Source organism: Phoenix dactylifera, chromosome 7 (genome assembly GCF_009389715.1).
Source record: "Phoenix dactylifera cultivar Barhee BC4 chromosome 7, palm_55x_up_171113_PBpolish2nd_filt_p, whole genome shotgun sequence".
NCBI lineage: Eukaryota > Viridiplantae > Streptophyta > Magnoliopsida > Arecales > Arecaceae > Phoenix > Phoenix dactylifera.
In genome coordinates, this window is record NC_052398.1 from 13789505 (window position 1) to 13815063 (window position 25559).

General features: G+C 36.4%; 2 protein-coding genes across 5 annotated transcripts; both read right to left on the reverse strand.

Annotated features, from left to right (window-relative positions):
* Positions 1-1157: 1157 nt before the first annotated feature.
* LOC103715186 lies at positions 1158-11280 on the reverse strand. 4 transcript variants are annotated; one of them, XR_003387179.2, is made up of 6 exons: positions 11084-11280; positions 9465-9691; positions 5624-5704; positions 3593-3943; positions 1403-1550; positions 1158-1318 (listed from the first exon to the last, which is right to left on the reverse strand). XR_003387179.2 is itself a non-coding variant. In XM_026807729.2 (5 exons), the coding sequence occupies exons 1-5, from the start codon at positions 11250-11252 to the stop codon at positions 1527-1529; spliced, it is 852 nt and encodes a 283-aa protein (XP_026663530.1). In that variant the 5' UTR covers positions 11253-11280; the 3' UTR covers positions 1158-1526. The 4 variants fall into 4 exon arrangements, 3 of the variants coding, with proteins under 3 accessions (XP_026663530.1, XP_008800955.1, XP_008800954.1); XM_026807729.2 differs by having other exon boundaries at positions 1158-1550; XM_008802733.4 differs by lacking the exons at positions 1158-1318; positions 1403-1550 and adding an exon at positions 2035-2235 and having other exon boundaries at positions 3593-3934.
* Positions 11281-13457: 2177 nt separating this feature from the next.
* Positions 13458-25559, reverse strand: LOC103715190 (basic leucine zipper and W2 domain-containing protein 2). Its single transcript, XM_008802740.3, has 8 exons — positions 25418-25559; positions 24692-24715; positions 23611-23716; positions 23116-23184; positions 18797-19290; positions 18052-18313; positions 16971-17179; positions 13458-13795 (listed from the first exon to the last, which is right to left on the reverse strand). The coding sequence occupies exons 1-8, from the start codon at positions 25420-25422 to the stop codon at positions 13729-13731; spliced, it is 1236 nt and encodes a 411-aa protein (XP_008800962.1). The 5' UTR covers positions 25423-25559; the 3' UTR covers positions 13458-13728.

A 25559-nucleotide genomic window follows, 5' to 3' on the forward strand; every position in this document is an offset into this window, starting at 1 on the left:
TATCATGGGTGGTTTTCCCAGCCACTATACGTCTAATTAGTGGCTGCAAATACCATTAATTTTATGTGAAATGAATGAGCTGTCAGTGAGCAGCTTCTGTTCAGCTTTGATTAGACGTAATTTTTTTTTAAAAAACAAAACATTATTAAATTTATGTGAACAATATTATACATTTATAAAATTGATATTTAGTTGATATTTATGCAACTTGGGTGAATTGGCTGCTCGTGACGCCTTTCACTCGTCCTCTGTTTGCCATGTATGCGGTCTGCATGGACGTAACGTTTCATGTCCATGGGGAAAATGTCATGGTTTGCAACGACTTGGTAGTCGCCAGGCTGAGTGAGATGGAAGGCCTCTTCTAAGTTGCAGTCTGATGTGGATCACTTGCCAGATGGTGGTGCAATTCATAAATAAGATATCGTTTGGCAGCAAAGAAGGTGGGAGAATGGTTTACCGTAGAAAGAAGTTCGATCACATTGGCCATTAAATCAGGGATCCACTGTTGATGTGAGCCATCTTCACCGATTTCCGCAAAGATCTGTGAAGAAAGCAATCTACGCCTCACCAATTGCGAGGCAAAAAAGACTCCGGGACCTGATGGATTTCCCAGTCTCTTCTTCAAATCCTTCTGGAACGCTATCAGGCGGCAAGGACGTCAGGATCTTCTCTGAACTGCAAAGCGACAGAACAAGAAAGACCTCCTTCGCATTCTAGACCGTCATTCCCTAGAAGGAAGATTCGAAGCATGCCTCTGCTTTTGACGCCTATTATAATGCCATTTCTTCAACTGATTGGCCAAGGAAAATTAGATACACCTAATAAAATCTTGGAGTGCTCTAAGCAACTCTGCCTCTCCAGCCCACATAGTACCTCCAAAATGACAGGCCACATAAGAAACCATTCAGTCCACAGTCTCATTAGTCTCTCTAAACATATACTTAGCTTAAAAGGTCACACCGCTGCTCACCATCGTCCAAATATTTCGAAGCAGGCGGTTTGACAGTTGGCTTCAATACAGTCTTTTCTTTTGCCCTTCCAATATTCGGGGTAGCAAGTCAAGCAAGTAGGGGTTCCCCGTTCCGTCACCCACGCTTTAGCTTCTCTTGAATTGACTCGGTTTAGCGGCTCTGAAATGGCACCTTTTTTAGTACTCCTTGAGCTAATCCCTCATTGTTTTCGTGCATTAAGCTCAGGAATACGTTTATTTGCTAATATGATGGCCGGTCATAGTTCAGTAAAGATTTTAATGCTCCCTCTCCACCGCCGCTCAGCACAAGTAACCTTCATCAAGGGACTACGCATTCTGGATTGCTATCTGCGTGTGCGTGTGATCATTTCATAGTGCCATAGAGCGAAGAAAGAAAGCATCATCACATGTAAGCTGGACTCTGAAAAATACCTTGACAGGATTAGCCGGGATCTTCTCCAGTTCCAAAACGAGGTTTCGGCACTAAAGTGGATTGGGTGGACCTATCTATTGCTCTCTTTTGCCAAGAAATAATACAAGGACGCGTGCATGAATATTAAAAGCCATGTTGTGGAATGACCTGTTACGAAACAACGCCGTCAAATGTGCCTCTCTTGCAAAGAAATGCTTTGCCTAACAAGCTTTCAGTGGTTTTCAGCAAAAAAATAAAATAAAAAAAAAGCTTTCAGTGGAAACCTGTGCTCCACTATGCTACACCAAAAGAAAGGCATGCCATGCAAAAAAGAGAGAATTTTGCTGAGCAAACAAGGTGGACCCTGACCACAGGAGAGCCCCAGAAGTTCCTAAAGATCTGTTGCAGTACCCCTTGTTCCAGTGAAGTCAGTATATGAAGCAAACCATGATTCGTATTTTACATTTTCCCTTCAGCGCATCTTCTGTTTAAGGTTGGGAAACATATTTATGAATTGAAGGTTCAAAAGTACCTCAGGTTCTTCTGCGTTCTGACTTCTGTTTGAAGGAAAAAATGAACAAATCTCTTCCCAAGAAATTCCTTGGAGAATTAAAAAATGTCCTTGGCAGATTATGCAGCATGAATAAATTAATGAATTCAATATGGAAGGGGGTTTAGAATATTAGATCAAATATACAATATGGACAATGAGATATAAAAGTTTGAAATGCTGTGGTTTGAAGTTATACATTCATAGGGTTGTTCTCAAAAACTGTACAACAAAATAGATTACAGCCAAGAAAAGTGCAATCTGATAGACGTCTCTCTGTAAGCTGTCGTCTCTTTGGAAAAACTGAATCAGAAAAACCAGAAAATCATGTTATTTGCAGCATCTTTTTTTTTTGTTGTTGTTGCTAGTGAACATTACAATAGTTATTTACAGGCTAAACAATAAAACTGAGTATTAGCTGTTTCAAAATACAAAGGCCAAAACAAGACATTGCCTTTGAAAATCTAGGTCATCCGATTACTTTAATGTAAAAGTTCTAAATTTTGAAGAATATCAAGCTAAATGACTGGAAATGGAAAGCAATTTGCATACTCTGCTTTCTGAAGTGAAATTATGGATCACATATTCTGCTAGATCCTTAGAACACAGTTTCCATGATCTGCAATGTACAAGGATCTAAAATAATTTAGACCTCTTCCTTTTCAATTCAACAATTTTCTAACCTGTAAACCGCCATCCAGGATTGCATCCAGAATAATTTGTTCTTTGTATAGCTTCCATGGATTTTTCTTGTCCGACATGTCTAGATAGACATGTTAGGGTGTTTCTGAGGACAGTTGAGGCTATGGAAAGTCAAATCAGCAATACAGAAGAGCTAAGGGTGCAGGCACTGCACTTGCAGGTAGTCTAGGATCAACTGTACTTTGATCCTTAAAGTATTGGTCCTGCTTAATTTTCTATTGATGCACTCTAGATAGTATTGGTTTTTGTTGTATCCAAAAGTCTTCATTTATCACCTATTTTGTTAATTAATAAAATCACAATTGTGTTACACAAAATCTCCTATAACTGAACAGAAGCAGACCTGCAAAACATTTGATAAGTCACCTCTCTGGAATACATCCTCTATGCACTGAAGATGGAGTCCCAAACCTCAGAACATTAGCAGATGTGCCATAAAACTAAAACATAAATTTTTTCATTACTAATTATTATGCATCACGTCAACAATACTACGACAAGGCTTGATTGTTATGTTTATGGTTAAGCATCAGGCGTGCAATCCTAAATAATTTAATACGGAATTTAATAACTTTTAACCAAATGCCTGCTTTGGCAAGAAAAGCACCGAGAGTTGATATATGACTTATTTCTACATAGATACCCTTTTGCGGCGTTTGTGTATGCGGACATTGTCAGGAAAGATCGGTTAGTGCGAGTTTCTCACAAGCTAGGTTTTGTATTTCTATTTATTACCAAACCACAATTCGTTTGTTTCTAGTTCTACCCTTCACAAGCAAAACTCTTGTCATAGAGAGTAGTAACTTCAGTCAAGTCAGTAGTTGATATAAAGCATGCCACCATGCTCGTCTCCAGATATCTCCAGCTTTATTATTGCATAGTTAAAAACCAATTACTTGCTAGGTTACCATCATAGTTCTGATAACACCAAGGAATATATTGCAGCAAAGAAATTTACCTTTGTAGGATCCCCAGAAGGGTCTGGATAGATCTCCAAGTTCTCCTTTTCTTTTGAGAAACGAGAAGGAGTGTTCTTAATGGAATCAATTGTATCTTTGCCAGCCTCAATGGCAGAGAAAAGCGTCCTTGAAACCCAGAAATACCCCCGAGCAATTGCAGACGATGCAGACAAATCCCATGATTCCTCATGTTCAGTCACTTGGCCACTTATTTGGTTTAATGTGAATCGGGAGTTCACACGAAGTATCAAGTCTCCTCCTATGCTTGCGAACAGACTTTTAGGTTTCCCTCTTAGCGTCCATTTGATGTTCAGTATACTGGTTGACAGCATTGCCATCTCCTGCACTGTCTGGCACGTGTCACAGTCTTTAATCAGTAGGATATGCAAATGCCAGAATTTACAATGATAGCTGCAAATCAGGTTGACATATAGAATTGAATACTACAATTATTAAAATTTGAATTACAAAGATGGCAGTAGCTTGAGCCAACTATGGAGAAGGAAGTAATTTGAGACCATGTCAAGTTGATATTAATCTCATAAGACAAACCAAAGCATAATAATAATTCTGTTTGCATAATGTCTGATTTTACAAGATCTGGGCATTATAAAAATTTTAATTTACAGAATTCTATCATGGATGAACCATATTGAATGATAACTCATTTTTAAGGGAAAGGGAGGGAGATCTACCCACACTATAACTACTCAAGTCCCAATACTTAGGGATGCACCACCTAAGATTCGAACCTAGAACCTCTGGCTGCTAAGAAGAGGGGTCCACCACAAGGGCAAGGCTCAATTCACAGAATGATAATTGACAAATAACCAAGACCCAATATCAGTGTTCAAATGCCACTAAGGGGATCCACTTAAAAGGGCATTTTTGATACTTTAATTACTTGTCACAACCCTCGGAGATGTGAATCTTAGATCTATCAAATTTTGGGGAACAGATTTAAAAAGATGCAAGAGAAAACTTTATCATCGAATAATTTATGTAATATTTCAATGAAAATTGTAAGGAATGCAGTTGTTTTCAGAGGCTTCACCTTTGTTTTTTTTCTTGTATCTTTCACATTGTCCGCTACAAGAACCTATTTCTCCAAAAGAATTCATCAAACTCCATTTTTAATCTCACTATATTTTGCCTTCTTCCATAGAAATTATTGTTTAATTAATAATTATGCATCAAAATATATACCCTTTCCATTCCAAATCTCTACTTGGATTGTTTTCAATATCATAAGCTTGTTCATGTGACAAACAGAAGGAAAATGCATAATCTTTTTATACTTAGGAAATGCGTCATGGATTAGACAAGTCAAAATAAAATACCAAAGTTCTTATCCACCATATTACAAGACAAAGCCTGATCAAAATCAGTCCTATAAAGGGTGGAATTTTGTACTTGGTGTCTGCTTGTCAAGCTGGTAAAATCTTGGCAGTTGTATTAGAGATCTAGGTTCAACTCCTGCAATTCCCACCTTCAAGGTTTGGGGGGTCAGGCGTATTTTAGGAAGGGCCATCCCTTGTTGTGTAGACCTTTGCCTATGGGCCTCTTCCATGTGTGGATGCACATGCATGCAAGCACGCATACGCATAAAGAAGATAGAGAGAGAGAGAGAGAGAGAGAGAGAGAGAGAGAGAGAGAAAAAGGAAAAGGGCGTAATAATTCTTGCTTTCAAGTTTTGTAAACATTACTTTTTCTATTTGCATCTCATAAGAGTTTTTACAGCAGATACATTTTAGCTTATGAGCTATGAATCCTCGTAAATTAGCCACTTAATCATATCTGGGATTTTCTGTTTTTCTTTCCTTTCTTTCTCAACTTTAAAATTGACATATGTCAACCTTTGCTTAGAAATGCAGTTCTCATTGCTTGTCAGCAAGCAGTTCTTTGCTATGCAAACATTGTAACTTCAAAATTCCACAATTTTTCGCAATAAAAGCAGGATTGCAGACCAGGAGAGAATATGATGCAAAATACCAGAAAAGTAATAAAGAAAAGGCAGTGTTGACTCTCACCACTGAGGGTTTGTCCAATGCATCAGTTGCCCATAGAGGTCTCCTGTATTTTTCACGTCCAACAAAGGTCCTAACTGGATCCTGCAATTAACAAGAACTCTACACTACATTATTTAAGCATTTATTTTATTTGAAAAATGAAAAAAACAAATTTCTCTGCAGAAATCAACAACTAAGCAGACAATCAAACAGCAATAGGATAGAATAACTTTCATAAACAAAGAATCATTTTATTTAGGCTTCTGTACTTATCTATTTGTTCATAGAGGAATGACCTGAGCAGTTCTGAACAAGATCATTTGTTTCTACTATATAGTTGATGAATTGCAATCATTAGAAATGTGCCACCCTGAATGTTACTTGTAAACAGTCAAGCAAATTTATCATGGCTAAATCTCAGAGATAAAATTACTTTAGTCCACTTCTTCACATATATATATTTCAAAATATAGTTCAAAAATTACACTATTAGAATATAATTCAGAAGATGTTGGAGTAATAGGAAAGTTCATTCGTCAACCAGCATAACATACAACAAACAGACAAGAATAATATATTCATGCATCAGAAGAGCAACCTACTACAGTGAGTGAAAGCCATGCATGGCAGAATGTAGGCTATCAAATTTCACTCATCCTGGGACCAAAAGATTATTCCTAAGTTTACAGATTTCACTTATATGTTTTATTCGACCAAAAGATTATTCCTAAGTTTCCAGATTTCAGTTATATGTTTTCTCGAATAAAACAGGTTTCAGTTATACACATCCGTATTGCATTGTCAATCTACAGAACAGAGTCAAAGTTTGCATCACTTAATTGTACTGCAATGGGCAAGAAGTACCAGAATTTCTAGAAGCAGACTGGTGTAATAACATGCATAGTTATGCACATCAACCTTGAATTATTGCTTTGTAATTGTTTAGAGAGAATATTTTCCAAACTAAACTTCAGTTAAGCACACAGAGAGAGAGAGGTCAACTCCTCTTCTTCTTATAACTATGTCATTGGAAACAGTGTTAAGTGCTGAGGGTACAAGATTCTAAATGGCCAAATTAACAGTCAAGACAAGTCTAAGTGGGATTAATCGTGGACTAGACAGGTCTTGGCAGTTGCAGCAGTCAGGGCCAATCTGAATTGAAGGTCAAACTGAAGCAACAAACCAAAACAAAAAGTGTAGTTGAAACTTGAAACAAATATCCAAAATAATTGATGGGCAGACTAGCTGCAAAACTGTCACTGTGGCAAATCACGTTGGCTTCTACTAAGTTGAGAATGGTGGACTTGATTACACTGATTAGTTATGAACTGGTAACTTACTAAAAAGCTCATGGAAAAAGCTCAGGAAACTAACTGAAATGCACATGTTAATGAAACTAATATCCAAATAAATGAGAGACAGACTAGCTGCAGAACTAAAGTAGTAGTAAAACAGGTTGACCTCTAAGAAACAATAAAATGAGCTTGATTGCGTTAACTAGCTATGCAAAGACTTGGCCACGTACAGGTTCAGGAAGTGATCTTTTTGTCATATCATTCTCTACGGACTAGTATTTGGCGTGGGTTGCACGTGAGAGGAATGAATAATGCCTGTGATACATATTAGGAAAGAGAAAGTTGTTCAGTTGCCAATTTTTTGGGATTGGGACTTGAGATCCAGTGTAGAAAATTTCTCAAGATTTCCACAGGTAAACATTAATGTAGAAAGAGACGGTTTTAAGAAGCCAATTTTTGGGGATTTAAGAGTCCCAGTTCTCGGGGAATGATTTATTTAAGATTTTCTATCCCAAGAAACCAAGAGATATTCATCAAGAAACCAGAGTCCGCTTCAACTCTTCTCCATGGTTTTCTTTTTTACGTGAATCATGCATGATATAGTGCATTCATTGTCCGATGGACATGTGGAGTTCTCTTTATATATTAATATAGATAATGTGTTGCGCCATTATTTGACCTCTGATTGAATTTATGCTTATTTCTATTGGCAGTGGATCAGTCCTATTGTTAAGTTCGTGTATCAACTGGATCCTCTTATTATATTTTTACAAGTTGGATATATGCTCTTTCAGTCTTACATAGACCCATTATCTAACATTTAGCTGGTAAAATGGGAAGTTGTCAACTTGCCTGCTTCTGTGAGAAGTCTGGTGTCAACCATCATAAACTCTAGAATGCATGTCATTGTCATTAAAACAAAGTAAAAGACCCTTTTTTCTACAAAAGTAAGAAAGCTTTAAAGCAGTCCTTGCTAAGTTAAGAACTAAGATTCTTTCCTCGGGGGCAGGAAGGATGCTGCAGACCACATTGCAAGAGGATCACATGGAGATTGTTAACTATAACAGGTAAGGTACTTGCTGCTTTCAACTTAAAACTTACATATTGAAAGGGCTTCTCAAGGAAAACAAAGTATATAATTTGCAAAGTTCTCTTCTTAAATGCTATTTACAAATGGAAGCAGCACCAGATTTGTTGAAATAGCAGCAGTTTGCATACGAAGCTCTTCTGTTTTCTCCAAGTTGACAATCCAACAGGAAGCTCCTTGCATAAATATATGCATTATGCATGCATGCATGTCTATATGTATATCACGAGGGGAGGGGCTCAGAGTGCAGGATGAGGGCATAGAGAGGGGGAGAGGGGGAGAGAGAGAGAGAGAGAGAGAGAGAGAGAGAGATGAGATGGCAAATGATTTCCTGATTACAAGACAAAAGGAGAAATTTAGGGTGTGGAATAAGATTACAGTATCAGCATGTATAGCACCATTTATTGTGATACATACCATGCTGGCAGGTTATTGGCATTACAGACGGATATACATCTTGTATGGATGTTCACAATAGTATGTTTTTTATAGTCTATTGACAAGTTGTCGTTTTTTTTTGTAAATAAAGACAAGCACCCTTTCTTAGGATATAGCATGCCAAAATTTTGAGAGAATCATACAAAAATTTGTTTAGTCTTCCAAAATTTACTATCTTTAATAAATTAATATGTCCTTCCAACTCAAAAATAGAGTTTCATCACCAAGAATAAGAGTTTGTCCAAATCTCAGCAACATGTGATTACTGTGATTTTTGGATAGGAAAGCACTAGGAAATCTTAATATTCCCAAAAGAACAAAATCAAATCTCTCTTTATAATTTCGAGTTTTCGACAAATTAGATAGAACCTTAAAAAATATTATAATTCACAGCAGGAATCTTAGTTGGGACCTCAATAATCTCAAATGGAACTTTAAAGAAAACAAAGAAAACGGATGAAGCTGACTTCCACTGCAAGTCTTATTGGAATTTTTATTCTCTTTCAGATGTTATATTCCAGTTTATGCCACATATATAACCTTTTTTTCAAACAAATCATTTAGCATGTTTTCAATTTCAACAGGCACACTAAGGTATGGGCTTTTTTTTGCCTATTTTGAACTTTTCAACAGGCACACTAAAAGATTCATGTTTCTGAAACATGTCATGTTATATATGATACTTAATAGTTTACTTGCAAATCCTGAAGTAATTAGGTTGCTATCCACATCCATGCAAATTACACATGAAAAGGTTCTAATCATTTACTTTTTATTGTCGAAGAAGATTATAAAAAACCGCCAGTCATTCATCAACTTACAACATGTGTCTCCTGGGAAAATATGATGAGAATGTTATATCTATAAAGACTGAAAATTAAGAAAAGAAGAAATCTTTCTAATTATTAAATTACAAAATGAGAATAAAAACAAAAGAAATAGACAGATTTCGGCATCTTCCATTAGCAACCAGTGTAATCAAATTTAATCTTCAACTAGCAAAATAGAGAAATCTAAGAAGTCAAAGGAAAAGGATAATTACTTTATATTTGACAGAAATTGAATAAGATCCTAATGCACGATTTCCATCTCGCAACTCTAAAATATCCCGTGCAAGTTGTCTTGCCGTTGATTCCACAAAGGGGCTACTGATACATTCAAAGTCATTGCAAAGTTCACCAAAATCCATACTGTCAACTAACTTATCAGATTCAGATCTTTCATTTGAACGATCAGGAGATGTCTCTGTCTCTTTGGAGTCATCCACAACTGCACAGGCATGCGTGAGTTCACTAAAATATGGATTCCTAATGAAACAAAAGCAACCTAAAAGGAAATGATGCAGTGAGGCATAAATTCATGTACTAGCTACTTGGAGAAAACTGAGGGATGTTGAACATAAAGCATGCAATTGTCTTCCACCCAGAGAAACAGTGCATTTTACATACATGCATATGATGCGAGGCATGAGCACTTAGGTAGTGAGCATACTATAAAGCTACAAAAAGAATAGTTTATTATCAAGCAAATATTAGGTATGATATTCATGTTTTGATGCCCCCCCTCAATTACATTAAGTCATTTATTGAGGAAGGAGAGACTTTCAGTAGTATGAGACTTTATTTAGAGGTTAGCAAGCTAGTGTGTGGAAGAAACATGAGGCATGGAGTGCGCCCAGCAGAGTAACTATAATGAATGATATGGCAGTCAGTCTTAATATGCTTGCTATACCGATGGAATATCAAACTGCCGGCAATTGGAATGATACTTTATTGTCATACTGAAGGTAGACAGGTGCATTTAGGAAGCAAAGCATTAAATGTTGCATGCTGATAATCATACCAGCATGCATGAACATGATATTACCAGCATGCACAAACATGATATGCATTGTGTCATGCCAGTGCTTGCACACAATCAGACACATGCCACAGCATGCCAGTCGTTGTCGACCAGCACAACCATGTCAGGAATAAGGCACCAAAACCAGACAGAAGTATATTCTGATTTAACAATCAAGAAAGAAAAATGAGATGTTTTTTTGGCCCTCTAGAAGGTATACCTCCAAGGAAGACAGACAAATAGTAACAAAACAGCCATTGGTCACATCATCAGCTCAATTGGCATCGAATTCAAAACAGTTTTGGAAGCAGGGAAGACAGAAAAGGGTAGTCACATGATGTTGGTCCAAGTATGACAAAGAATTTGAAGGAAAACAGTATCTTAATTAAGTAACCCACGGCACAGAACTAATTGATGGCATGAATAATAGGCGTTTTCAGTTGAAAGATAGCCAATAGATGAGGCTCCTAACCATTCCGTTGGTTTGGTTGAGATCATGACATTACTGGACTCATCAAATATTAACACCTAGGTGTCATGTCACGTAGGGAAGAAAACCCTCGACCTCCGTACCAGGCAAGCCAACAAACTCGATCTTGGATACACAATTTTATTCCTTGCTCAATAGAATGCAAATCTAGAATCACCATCAATAAGCACAAACTTCCCATCAGTTCAACTCATACGAAACTCCCAACCATCCATGTTATGTGTTCATCTATATTCCCCAGACATCCAGGGTCACGCTGGAAAGGCGAAGGAGCATCCATCCAAACAAGAGAACGGAAAGGAAGGGAAGGGAGGGGCAGGGAAGAATACCGCGCAACGGGAGGAAGCACCGACGACCGGAGCTGCTGGAGGAGCTAAAGACGCGACAGCAGCAACGGTGGTGGTGGCGGCGGCGGCGGCGGAGGGGGAGGGGGCCGCCGGGAGGGGCCCGCCGGGCGAAGGCGGAGGGGGGCCAGGCGACAGCAGTGCTCATGGTCATCGCCCATCCTGCCGAGAGCGCAGGATAAGTGGGGCCCCCTTTTAAGCGGGCGGCGGGTGGGTGTGAGCCAGGCGTTTCGAACGATTCGGATAAGGCGACCCCCAAATGGGGGTCGGCTGGGTACGGTCTTCCCGGTCCCAATTACGGACTTAATTGGCTGAGTTTGTCTAATTAACTAATTAGACTCGAGTAGAATCAAATATTACTACCGCCAAGGACACGTTTGATTGCAGGGGAAAATATATTAAAAAAATTAATTATTTATTTATTTTAAATCTACTTTTTTCCCCTTAATTTGTTTTATTAAGATGATTATTATTATTATTATTATTATTATTATTATTATTATTATTTGCTTTTTTATGGATTTTCTTAGAATCAAATATATCCTAAGCAAAGTGTATTTCATTTTCAAGCATCTTTTCTTCTCCTCCAACTTCTTCGTTAGAGAAAATTCTATATCACCTCCTACCTTTTGATTTAGTATATTTGAATTGCTTTTTTAATGCTCACCATCTATCAGCCGTCATCCTAAAGTAATTGTAAATTTTTGCAACATGATTTGGGTTGTACTTTTCGCACGCGAAAGAATAACTGATCTTCTTTCATGATGACAAACATTGGATAGCATTTCATACAAATCTCAAAGTACTTTCAAGCTCTTCCATTTATCAATCTGTAGAGATCTTAAGATGGTAGATGGACGATCCAATGGTGGATTCGTGCAAAGAAAGATGAATGCTTCTTTTGCCCTAAAGACACAAAATTATATGCTTTAGCCCTTTTAAAGTAAAAACATATTCTATAACATTTCTTTAAAAAAATTATGTAAAAAAATCATTGTTTTTGGTACAATGTAAAATATTCACATTCATTCTTGTCTTCTGTTCCGCCTTTCTTCTCCATCAACTAAACCAATTGCAAATAATTTTTTTTCTTGCTGCCAGTACCATGCATGGCTTTTCTCTCATTCCTATGACATTAATCCAACTTTTCATCATCCATGACTTTTTTCCTTGATCGTGAAAACCAATTGGAAAAGACCAAGAGAAACCATGTCTTGAATTTAAAAAAAAAAAAGGATTGATCTCAATTTTCCGTTCTTGGTCATGAGTCCAAAAGCATGGGAAGGACATTAAAGGTACCAAATGTTGACACTGTTCTGAATTATGGCATTGAGCCGACACTAGATTGACCTAAACTAGAGAAGCATGATAATATGCCCCTGCTTTTAGGGTGAGCCTTCATAGACTTGCGCATGGTTCTTTTAGGATTATACAATGACAGACTTTTTTAGACAGCAATTTGATATTCATTTGAAAATATACTATTAATTTTATTAATAAGCAAATAGTTTCACAAAATTCTATGTTTTTGATTTTTCAGAGACTACCTGCTGGGGAATCGTTAATAATCCATTCTCCAATTATATAAATTTATATGATCTTTCGCTTGCATATTGAGAAACTTATTTGAAGGCATGGAGCATGGGCAGATGACTCCTTTCGTTCCTTTACTTTCCCATTCTTCTCTCCCTCTATAAAATCCATCATAGTGCTAGGGTAATCATATCTGTTTGAATTTGTTTTCACATCTGAATCTACTCACATATGGATAGATACTTAAATATATAATCTGCATCAGCATCCATCAAACAAAAATAGCTTACCACCTGAAACATGATGGTGCTCAAAGTCCCCATCACATTATAAATTCACATCATTCATGTTAACAAAAGAAATATTTAGTATTTCACACTTCCATCATTGCTCCTATTGAATCATTTTTTTAAAAAAAAAAATAAAGTAACCACGTCAGTCCAAAAGGTGATGATGTATTTTTCATGTAGCAATAAGGCTGAAAATATGACATTATTATTTCATTAGTTTCCATTAAAATGGATGCCACTGGTTGTTGTGACATCCGTTGTGTTCTCTTCATTTAATTTACAAAAAAAAAGAAAAAAAGCTTGGAGAAGAAAAATGCGTCAGATCTTGGGAACCCTGACTCGAAAAATGCAGAAAAATGCATCAGATCTTCGAATTGACAAAATTCTGGTTGTTGCAGGAAACAAGCACAAGTTCACAAGGATTAAATGAATCAAGTAATTGATCAGTTGAAAGAATGGAAACTAATGACTCGAATTAGCTTTCTCATTCTGAATGGGTGTAAGCAGCAAAATAAACACGGATGTCGGCATGATCATGTCTCAAAAGTCAGACTGTAAACATTATCATTTCACACCAAAAGTCTCATAGAACTTGATACTGCTGCTCTAATGCAAGCAACAACGTGTGCGTGTCCAAGAACAGAAACAGGTACCAGCATATAACATAAGAATTGTGATAACAACTTATGATTTTTGACACGGATTACGCATTAATATTTTTTACTTGACACATGGAACCCACGGGAAATAAATGGCAGTAGACAAATTACTAGTCCCCTCTGGAAGTCAGCTTTAGCCTTCTCTCAATCAGTCTTCCTCTTCAGCTTCCTCAAGCCATTTAACAAATGGCTCCAGCGCTTTTACAAAAGTTTGCCTAAAGCAATATCACATGATTATTAGAAAACTAAGAGAGAAAACACAAGTAATAAATCAGCCACCATATAGTAGACCCAATTACAATAGACCGATTCAATTTATGTTTTTTTTTTGTAAATATCTCATCATCAGCAAAGCAATTTAAAAATATTTAGTCAGATCACAAACAGAAACCAAGCCTTCAATCCATATAAATGAGCATGAGAATAGCTTAAACCGATTACCTGGAATGAGTAGTGGCTGAGGCATTCCACTGAATAACAATCAGATAGATGACATGGGAATGTACTTCTAGTATGTTGTGCGATAAATGACTGAATAACAAAAGCGGATATATAACAACAGAATGTATTTCTAGTATGCTGTGTGATTGTTGGATGCTGTCTCATCAACTATCACTATGACTTGAGCAACAAAAATTTCCATGAGCATTTACCAGTGTCACTACGTATGTCAACAAAGAGCACAGTAAAGTCCCTAGATGCGTTTTCAGCTTGGAGGAGTTGTTTCCTTAGTGGTTGTCATCTTCTTGAATCGTACAATGATCACAATAATTTGTTCTACAAGTTGAATTAGACTTGTGGTTTTTTTTTTTTATTTTCCCCACGATGTGATAAGGGTTTCTGCAATGCAAGCGACATCTTAATATGCTAATATTCATTAAAATATGCTACTATGTTTCTCTAGCCCTCGATATTTTAATGAACACTTTGTCCTGGTTTATCCGAGAAAAACAATTTTCTAATTTGATTAGTTTAACCAAACGACCACTGTTGTTTGATAGCCAGATATTTAACTTTTAGAATCATAATGGGATTTATATATCTACAACTAGATGTGGGTAATTAAGTGTCATTTTGAGTTAGTAAAACTAAGATTTCTGTGATGGATTGGGATGAAAATTTGAAGCTTTCGTGTTGCCATACTTCTTTAAATCTATTCCTTTGTTATCATACTGAATTTTCTATATGACATTTATATTACAAAAATTCCAGTTGAACCTTTCAAGTTAAGCCCAATAGTTTGGGCTACTCATAGATCTGGGTTGTAAAGAAATTGTTTGTAAGCAATAAATATTGCTGATAAAGTAATCATGTGATGTTAATAAATATGTTATAGAGGTGGCCTGCTAGTTCCTTTTTTTTCCAATCTCTGAAACAACTACAGTTTTGTTGAAAGAACAAAATTTTGAAGTGGGGTTACTAAAAGCTTACCTTCATAACCATAACGAAGGATTCATGCTTCCGTCTTTTTATTCCTTCCATGCTTGTTCTGTAATAATTGTTATTCTTTCTATGTTTCAAAATTAGGTACATAAGCCAACATTTCATTCCTTAATCTTATATATTAATTTATTATTTTCTTTTTCTCATGAGATATATTTGGCTTATTCATAACCATTTTCTTACAATTCTAAATTTTGGTAAGTTGGCTCCATAGCAAGATAAATATAAAATATACCACATCTACAATTTCCACGCACAAATTTATCCAATTTACTAGAAATAGTTTTCTCATTCACTTTGATGCACTATAAACTTTCCCACGCATCATGTTGGTCCTTTTGTTTGTGATTTACACCACAATTTACTCTCTCAATACACATAGGAAGACTGTTTAACATCTGTGACGATAAAGTCAAAATGATTAGCATTGATTGCATACAACAATCACATGATACATCAAAACATCCTTTCTTCATAGTTACTGTTATTATTTAATTTGGAAATGCCCATATCCTTTCCTTTGCAGCAAGTAGGGATGTAAGGGTGTCGCATTGGATGAGGAATATTTTATTGTTCCATCATGTTTTTCAGGTCAAATTGGTTCAAGGACAACCCAGAACCCACAAGAACCGTGCACAAACTGGTTAATCATATTCTAAATATATTAGACAAGAAAACAACAATTAAACAATACGTGGACACAATCAGAACTCATTCCACATAATATTGACTAATAGCCACATAGAAATTAACATAAAGAACACAAATTAATGATTAACTCATAAAGGTTAAAGAAAATCAGTTTCTTTAAGTAAGGTTCTGAAAACTATAGCTTATTAAGTTGGGGTTGGTTCAGGCATGCGTTAGGTCCACTGATGATCCATATTTGAAACAGATCCTATTTTCCAATAATCAAATGCAAGCCTCATTTAAAAAACTTCAGTTAGGACTAGACTCTTGTTCAAGATCAGAAACATGTCAATCCAATCTACTGGCAGACCTAGCTGCAAGCTTGGTTTAGATTGTCTTCTTCCTCATCAATTGTAATTGCAGCATGAGTTCTTCCTCTCAACACACATACATATACACATCTACATGCATTGTACTCATGAATGTATGAGTTTGAGTTTGTAAGGACCTTTTCTTACCAAGGAAAAGAATCGTTAAATGCTCCATACACATAATAATCTCATTTCATGTTTCTCTATAGACAGTAACTATTCTAAATTTTAATAAATATACCCCTCAAACTTTTTTTTGTTTCTCAATGCAAGGAAGACATATAAGAGAACTAAAGGTGGGATTGAATTTGTCATCCAAATAAGAAAAAGAAGGGGGATGACTACAGCCAAACCTATTCTAGAATTGAAAAACCCTAAATCCAACCCTTCTATTCCCTTTATTGGTCCACCTCCTTTCCTGTCTTCACCTTTCCTTCAGATACCTCTCCTTCCCCTGTTATGTAACCCTTTCCTTACACCCTTTCCACGCACCAAGCCTCAACTCCTCTCCTTCTGTCCTCCACTGACTTGCAACTTTTTGTTGGATATTTAACCTCCGCATTTTGAATTATAACTTTTTTTTAATAAATGTCTCCTTAGATATATTAGCTTAGCTTTTTGAATTTATTTTTGCCTCCCCCCCCCCCCCCAAAAAAAAAAAAAAAAACTTCCCACGTTTCTTTGAGTTGAGCCCCCTGGCCAGCCACAGACTGCATACAGTCTTTTAAATAATTGACAGAGTTACCCAACCCTACCCGATCCACTGCCGCATGTACTCCATACAAATTGGCTAGACAAAGGGACATCTGTTTCCATTTTCTTTTCCTTTATCTTTGCTAATTTAGAATTTCATAGAAAAACTGTCAGAAATATCAACATAAGTATTAACTTTAGTCCAACAATAACAAAATTGTAAAGAAGGATTAAAAGAAGAAGAATATCATACCTGCCCTTCGGGTTAGCACCTTTACGGAACCAGTGAAGAATGGTATCCTCGGCAAGTACATCTAGATCATAAAGAGACCTAATTATTTCAGGAAATAACTTCATCAGCTTGGCATCCTCGTAGCATTGGATCTGGACTTTGTACACGAGTTCAAGTTCCAACTTCCCATTTGTACAAAAAGCATTCAAAAGTTTGGCCCATGTTTTCACCTGCACAAATAACACAAGTAGGAAATCATGAGAGCTCAAAATTCAATAACAACATCCATTTGCAAATTCATACAAATAATATGAAGATCAATTGAATGATGGCAAGCAGAACACCACCCCCAACCTCCAAAAAAAAACCAAAAAAAGGGTTCCGCGCCATGGAGATGGATTGCTCGTGCTGTAGATTGTAGACTTATGGACAAGAAGGAAAAATTGCAAGAAAGGTATGAAGCACCATAGAGATAAGACTTATTATGCTTTGGAACATAGATTTATGGATGAAAAAGGAGGAAAGCCAGAGAGATAGAATAACAAGTTAGCGTCCAATTTAAGAATTTTTATTCAGCGAGTAAGGTGCTAATTTTGCAAGAAGTGACAGGCTGAAGCTAAATTGTGCATTGCCATACAGATTAAAGCAGCATCACAAACACAAGAATGAACTTAGTAAATCAGTCAAAATGATATGGTGCAATTATAACATTGTAAATCTAGCACATGGCACTACATAACTTGACGCTAAAATTGCTGCAAATTGAAGCAACATGAGAAAATAAAGCAAAATGAGTATATTATTCCCATTGAGATCCAGATCATGCAACCACAAAATTCCTGAGCAAATATAGAACGAAATACCTAGCACTAGCAATAGGAAGTAATGACTTTAGGGGTCAACTTCTAACAAAGCAAGCATTGCAAATATATAGATATACACACAGATGTAAGTGTGTGTGTATATATATATATATATATATACAGGCATACACAAATAAATATTATGCAGTGTCATCAAAAAATTATTATATGTCACGAGATAACAGGTCTCTACTGAATTTTCACTCAAAGAAAATTACAAGTGAGGGGAAACCAATAACCTGGCGGAGAGCAGCATTTGCATTTTGCTGCTGATTTTTCCCAGACCATTGAACAGCATCCATTAATACATCCCACAAAATGCGTACAACCTCAATATCAGGCAACTTAGCATCTTTAACCTGCTGTTTTACAGTCTCTATAACTTCAGATATATCAGTCTCTTCTGCAATCTGGGTAGTCAATGCCGATTTCATTTCCTTTAGTTTCACTTCAAACATTTTCTTCTCATTGTATTCAACAAGAGATAATAATCCTTCTTTGCTGGAAACACAAAACAGCAAGATTACGATGTAAATGGCACAACAATCATTAGAAATAACTGAAAGTGGAACTCATTGAAAGTATCATTAAGTTAAATCCTTCCTCCATTCTCACCTCATCACTTCTCAAATTTGAAATGTCCTAAATACCATTAGAATTTTTGAAGGCAATTAATAATTACTTGCAGAACACTTAATCTGGTATTGACAATGTATGCCTGAGTTGTAAAGCATATTAAAACATGACTATATAACAAACAAGATGAAGAGGAAGGCTTCTATATGTATACAAAATGAAGGGCATCTTAACAACTTACTGTCACATGTTAAGAGGTTTATATAGTGCCAATAAACCTCAGCATTATCTATTTAAGAGTAGCTTGCACATACCAAGATTTTCAATAGGTAATTAAGAAGTATGCATTGACTGAACTTTTTAAAGATAAAGAAAGAGAATAATATCTGATGGAGATGGAACACCTACGTGAAATGCTCAGAAAAGCCTTCAGTAGAGCGTTTTGCAGTTGGAAAGAAATCAAGGAGATTATCCTCCACTTTAGCTCGTTTCAAAAGCAATATAAGATCATCTAGATTATTTTCAATCAGATAAACCTTGAAGAAATCTGTAATGAATGAAAGAACTAGCCCTTTGGCCACAAGATTGTCCTTGAGCAGCGGCTGGACGACACTCTCAGGCGGAAGCCCTGATAGCTTCTGAGAGAATGTAAGGGCAGTGAAAATAGCAAGCTTCTTTCTCTCATTCTCCTCAAAAAGCTCCAAAGACTGCAAGAATCTTCGCATAACATTTTCAAGGCTCTTTATCAGAAAGGGCCTCCGGCGCAAGATTTTCTGGATGTAGAGAACAAACGGCAAGATAGCTTCGCGTTTAGGCTCACAATCTAGAACAGAATAGAGGTGTCTTTCTCCTTCATCAGGCTTTATTGTGCCAGGTTGGGTACGGCCTCCAGTGAAGACCACCTGAAGTCAAAAACAGAAAATTACAATCCGATGTTGTTGATATGAAAAAGGTATGTGACAAAATTTTGGATCGGCATCAACTTGAGCAAATTCAAAATAATACAAATATTTTAACTGTTGTACTAAAGTCTGATAAAGACACATGGCAGGAGATATTGCTTGATTAATGCGAAAAAATTGATATCTAAGCAAAAGAGAGTACAAATTACTCAAAATATTATTTGGCAAAAGAAAATTACACAAAACATTATTTGGCAATAGATCAGAGAAGCATATAGCAAAATAACAAATTCCAGCTAAATTCGAGAACAAGTTTTCAATTATTTAAAGATATTATGATTAAGGTATGCCGTCTCGGTACCAGGCTCCGCAGTAGTACCATGCTATCAATATATTGGTACAGTACGTGCCAATTTGGCATACCAAGTGTCAGTACACTCTCCGTACTGTTACCGGTACCAAACCGATATAGTATGGTATGCCCCATATTATCCGGCTCGGTACGGTACAGCATACCATGATTATGATTGTACTGATGCTTGGAACTTTATACCAACTGTGCCCGTATAATGGTTATGATTGTACTAATGCTTGGAACTTTATACCACCTGTGGCATATGATATTTTACATAGTCAGTTTAAACAGTACATAGCGTACTTCTAATGGTAAAGTGTCATGTAGCTTGTTACAAACTAACAACCATAACCAATGCCCAATGTAGCATTAATCAGGCACCTGAATTCATGAAAATGCATGAATTAGCACTAGTATTTGATGCATTTATTTTGTTTTGCAGACCTTGTTACCAGTGATTACCAAACCAACCCGAACCGAGCAGTTCGACTCGTACCAAACTGAATCGGCACCAAGTCAGGATAGTTTGGCAAGGTAGGTCAATTCGGTTATAAAACCCCTCCCCCTTCTCTAGGTTCGATGCTTCAGGAAACCTTGAGAGCTCTCTCACTCTCATTCATGCTCTCTCCACTAGAGGCTTGCTAGCTCCCCCCTCTTCCAACGTTACGACACTATCACCGATAAGCATCCCCTCTCTCTTTCTATCCATCAGATGCTCGCTCGCTCCCCCCCCCCCCCGACATAGTAACGCCATCGTCGATAAGCCTCCCCCTCTCTCTCCCACTCGCTCGTTCCCTCCTCTTCGATGCCACGACGTTGTTGCTCAATAAACTTCCCCCCTCTCTCTCTTCCCCCTCCCTCTTCCCTCTTCCCTCTTCCCTCCTCACATTCTCCCTCCCCATGTTTAGATACGCCATGGCATGGTATGGTATGGCACATACCCATATCGAACCAGTCATCGGCTAGTAAAAGCCCTAGTACCAGTCTGCAAGCCTTGCTTGCTACCGTATTAGATGATCTTAGTCAATGTCAATCAACTTCCCAATTGTTATATTATGAAAATTTGTAGTTGGGCAAGTTTACATGCAAAGACATCCCCTTTTGCTTTTGTCTCAAACTGCTGCACAATTACACAAAATTGTTTAAGATGCAGCCAGCTATCCCTTAGTGGTATTTTAATTAGATATAACTAGGGGAACACCATCTGGTTTATTTAATAAAAAGAGAAGAAACCATGGGCATGCAAAGCCTTCCTCTTTTGCTTTTGTCCCAAATTGCTGCACAATTACATGAAATTGTTGAAGCTGCAGCCAGCTATCCCTTAGTGGTATTTTAATTAGATATAACTAGGGGAACACCAAGTTTATTTAATCAAAAGAGAAGAAACCATGGGTATGCTTTGAGTCATGTGCCTCCTCTCATCTGATGCTGGAGCATTCTCTCTGTTCATTTCCATGTCATGAGGCTGTCATCAGACATGATTTGTTGGACAGCTCATCAATAATATTCCACTATTAAAAGTCCTTTTAACATTTCATCAATATTTTGAGGCCCCATTTGGCAGAGCTTTTGGAGGGCAAAAAGCACTTTCTGGCCCTCCAAAATCACTTTTAAATAGAATAGGAGTGTTTGGTAAAAAAATCGAAAAGTTGTTTTAGTTTTGCCAGAAACCTAAAACAGCCTTTTGGAATAAGCTCCAATTTGGAGCTTTTCCGGAAAAGCACTTTTAGGCCCCATCGAAAAGTTGTTTTGAGTTATAAAAATTTTTCTTTTGGACCAAAATACCCATAATAAAATATAATAATTATAGAAAATGATAATATTAATATATAATGATAATAATTATAATATTTTTATATCGTTATTATTGTATTATACAATAAATATAATATTATATTACATTATATCATAATATATTGATATATTATGTTATATAATATCAAATTATGTTATATTATTATGCTATAGTATACAATATTATATTATTATATTATAATAATAATATATTAAAATACAGTACTATTATACTATATTATATATTTATGTATTAATATATATTATATTTTATTATGCTCTATTGTATAATACTATGCAATGTCCTTTATGGTCATTTTGTCATACTAAAAGTACTTTCTTAGTTTGTTTACCAAACACATATTAAAGTCTCACAGCACTTTAGAAATATAGTTATCAAATACTTTTTTATAAAAACTCTACTTCCGAAAGCTTTACTTCCGAAAGCTCTACTGCCAATAGCTCTGCCAAAAAGGGCTTGAATCATAGAGAGTTCTATTTTGAAAGTAGACCTCTTTTCTCTTATGGGTCACTCTTCATGGTATTTTTCATGCTGCAATAATGTGAACAGTGACCAGCACAAAAACCTTCCTCATTTGTTTCTTTTAAAATTCCAAATCGAATAATCCCCCCCCCCCGGCAGCCGCTTTCCCCCTGATTTCTCATTTGGGGCAACTTATTTGACCCAAAAATCTCAAGAATCCCATACCCAACATCCACCAAAACCGTTGGGCAGTTTTTGCAGGCCCCTCACTTATCTTTTCTTCAATATGATTACTGCTATCCCCTACACAAATTCAGGACAGCAAGCAATCAATAAATCTAATCCCAACTTAATCCTTTCACTGGGTCCTTCAATGTATTGTATCCCCCAATTGATCCATCATCCTCATCCCTTCTCTGTTCTCTCTCACTTCACTTCCCTTCCTAATTTTTTATTAACGTTTCCTCTTTCCTGGGATATTTCTTAATCTTATAGCTTTAAACCTGAGATACTCATTTCCAATCAAAATTAGGCTTGAATGCTGCAACATACTTATCTGGGGTTCCAGATCTTTCCAAAATTAGAACCACCTAAGATGAAGATGAGTTAATAAAAAATCTGGGTGAATTAATATTGTTATGACCATTAACTCCCAATCTTGATCTTTACTGAGATCAACCAGCAAAAATGCGGGAGAGGAAAGGTTTTCTGGTTGATGTGATGGTGATATAGCATAAATCAAGCTATATTCTTCAATGCATGAATATATGATTTTATTTGAGTTAAGTGAATATGCCAAACTTTTTTTTAGTGATGTTGATATGCCTTCAGTATTCAACTGGACAGTTCAGCTTTTAACCTTATTTTTTTAGACTAATGTTTGCAACAACTTGTAGACCATTTCTTAAAGAATTTATTTCTTCATAACATCAGTATCTCGCTCATAAGAAATTCACAAAGTAACTACTTAGAAAATATCCAGTCATAATGATTGAAGAGGACCAAGCTTCTTAGAGACAATTCATCAAGGAATGATGCTTGAAGTTCCCACAATAGAATAAAAGATATCGCAGTTACTAAAATATCAGTTTGTGTGCATTTACATGTATGCACAAAAACATGCAAGCAAGCACAAGAGATAACAAAAGAATTTATGATGCATGGTCACAAATAAAAGAAAATTTTGAATTACCTCAAAAAAGGTGTCACCATATCGCGAGAAGTTAAGATCTGAAGATTCGATGCTTTTGGCCACAAGTTCCTGTCAACAAGAAGAGCTAAGTGAAAATCAGGAACTGCTTACCAACTATTAAATGAGAAAGTCCTAGTCTTACATGAGTTTGGATTGGAACTAATTTACATTCAGTACACTAATAAGTCAATCTGCTCCAGCAGCAGGGTTGCCAAAGCAAGCCCACAAGAATTATCTAAACCAAAGCACATGCATAACTAGTAGAGCAAAACCTAGTAGAGCAATAAAGTAAATAGCAATGAGTGAATCTCAATGGATCATTCCAGGAATTTCCCCCCTGCCCACTCACAAACTTCTATAAACAGAAAATTAAAAGAAGTTTGCAACTTTAAAAGCTTAGGAACAACATAATTAGTTTTCTCCATTCTACATCCTATTTGTGCTATATTATCATATTAAGAAATCGAAAAATACTTCAAAGATAGAAAGCTTTACCAGATCACCAGCATTATCCAGATATATCTGGACCACTGCATCTGCAAAAGCAGAAGGGTCCAAAGGAGCAGTTATATTCCTTTTGCGGGTCTTGATCCGCGTGCCACTGCATTAGTATTACAATTAACTTTCGATAATGTATTACTAGCATACTGGCTAATATTATAAAATAAGAAAACAAAAGACAGCATAAAACCCAGAGCATCTGACATGGCCACAGGTCCATTTCACAAAAGATGCAACAAAAAGAAACATATAAATAGCAAATAATAGTAACTAACTCCCTCCATTACAAAAGGATGACAACGGAATCGTCACTAGTATCATGGGCATATGGACATTAATTAAAAAAGATATACATAAAACTTCTGTCATCAAATCGGGAAAAGAACTCGGTGATTAAAAAGATTTCGATAAGCGTGAAACTCAGCCAACCCCAAATAGCTGCGAAAAGGCTGGATAACCCTTTAAGGTTGTTGAAGAATTCTTATGTGTAGAACTTCTCTAAAGATGTATGGAAGGCCTGGAAAACATCGATAACAAATGAATGTAGGTTTTAACTATAAGGGGACAAAGGGGAAAATAATATCAATTATCGTAGCAAACTTTTTGTAAGACACCAATACAGTGACGCGTAAATTTAATCAATTCATTTCTATGCACAAGCATATATATAATATTTTGCTTTCAATTAATTAACTAATGTTAGGTATTTAAAAAGTCAGACTGACATGATTCAGGATGATAATATAATAGGCACAAATTTTCTGTGGAATGGGCACAAATGAGATGCCTTTTGCCTGCAAACTAATCTGTTTGGATGCTTCAGACACTATCTCCTGGGGCTATTGGATTGATATGCCTTTTTTTTGGTGAAAATTGGATTGATATGCATTAATGTCCATCAATTGTACCCACCACAATATGAATCAGAAATCACAGGCACAGATGAATTCACAAACATAATAATCATAGAACAAAAAGCTTCTCCGATCCCATACATGCAGCATGAATCATCAAGTTAATCTATTTAAAAAGTAATATGTGTGATATATATAAAGATTTAAAAAATCCAGCGTACCCGAGGGTTGGCTTCTCCTTCGAGCTGCATAAAGAACCAAAAGAAAATTAATTTGTCAAGACTCAGTCTAAATAAAGAAAGAAAGAAAAAAAGTTAGTTTTTGAAGTCGTTAAATCGACAAGCATAAAAAGTTCAAACAAATCAATTAAAATCTGAACCCATAAAAAGATGTATCGAGAAAAATTCTTTCTACCTACAAATTCTCACACCCGTAAGGAATCAAGAAATAATCACGAAATTAGATGTCCTCGGTAAACATAGAAAACAAATCCGAGTTCTAAATCACAGATACAGGTTCATTTGTCAACATGCAGTCAAAATAAATAAAAAAAATAAATAAAGTTTTTAGTATTTCAAACTAATCAATTAAAACCCAATCAAGAAAAAAAAAGATACAGAAAATCCCTTCTACCCACAAAATCTCACACCCGTAAGGAATCAAGAAATCATCACGCAATCAGAAATCCTCGATAACAAATCCGAGTCCTCGGAGGCGCTAAATCCACCAAGATCGGATCTTTCCCACGGGAAAACAACTTCCCAAATCCAATCAAGAACATGGATCCACACGGATAATCGAAGCAGGAGAAACAAGAATCAACAAAACAAAATAGAACCCCTAAAAATCCAAAAAAAAACAGACAGCAAAGGAAAATTCAACACCAACATCGACTCAACTGTGCCATATCAAAGACCAAACAAATAGAAATTTTCATCTGATGTCACCTCATAAACCAAGACCGAGAGGGCTCAAGGCGAGTTCCGGCGGCGACGGGGAAAGGAGGCGACGAGACGAAGATTGCTTGCTCCTCTAGGGCTCGAATGGAAGATAACGACAATTGACAGGCGGCTATGTAGTCATAAGAAA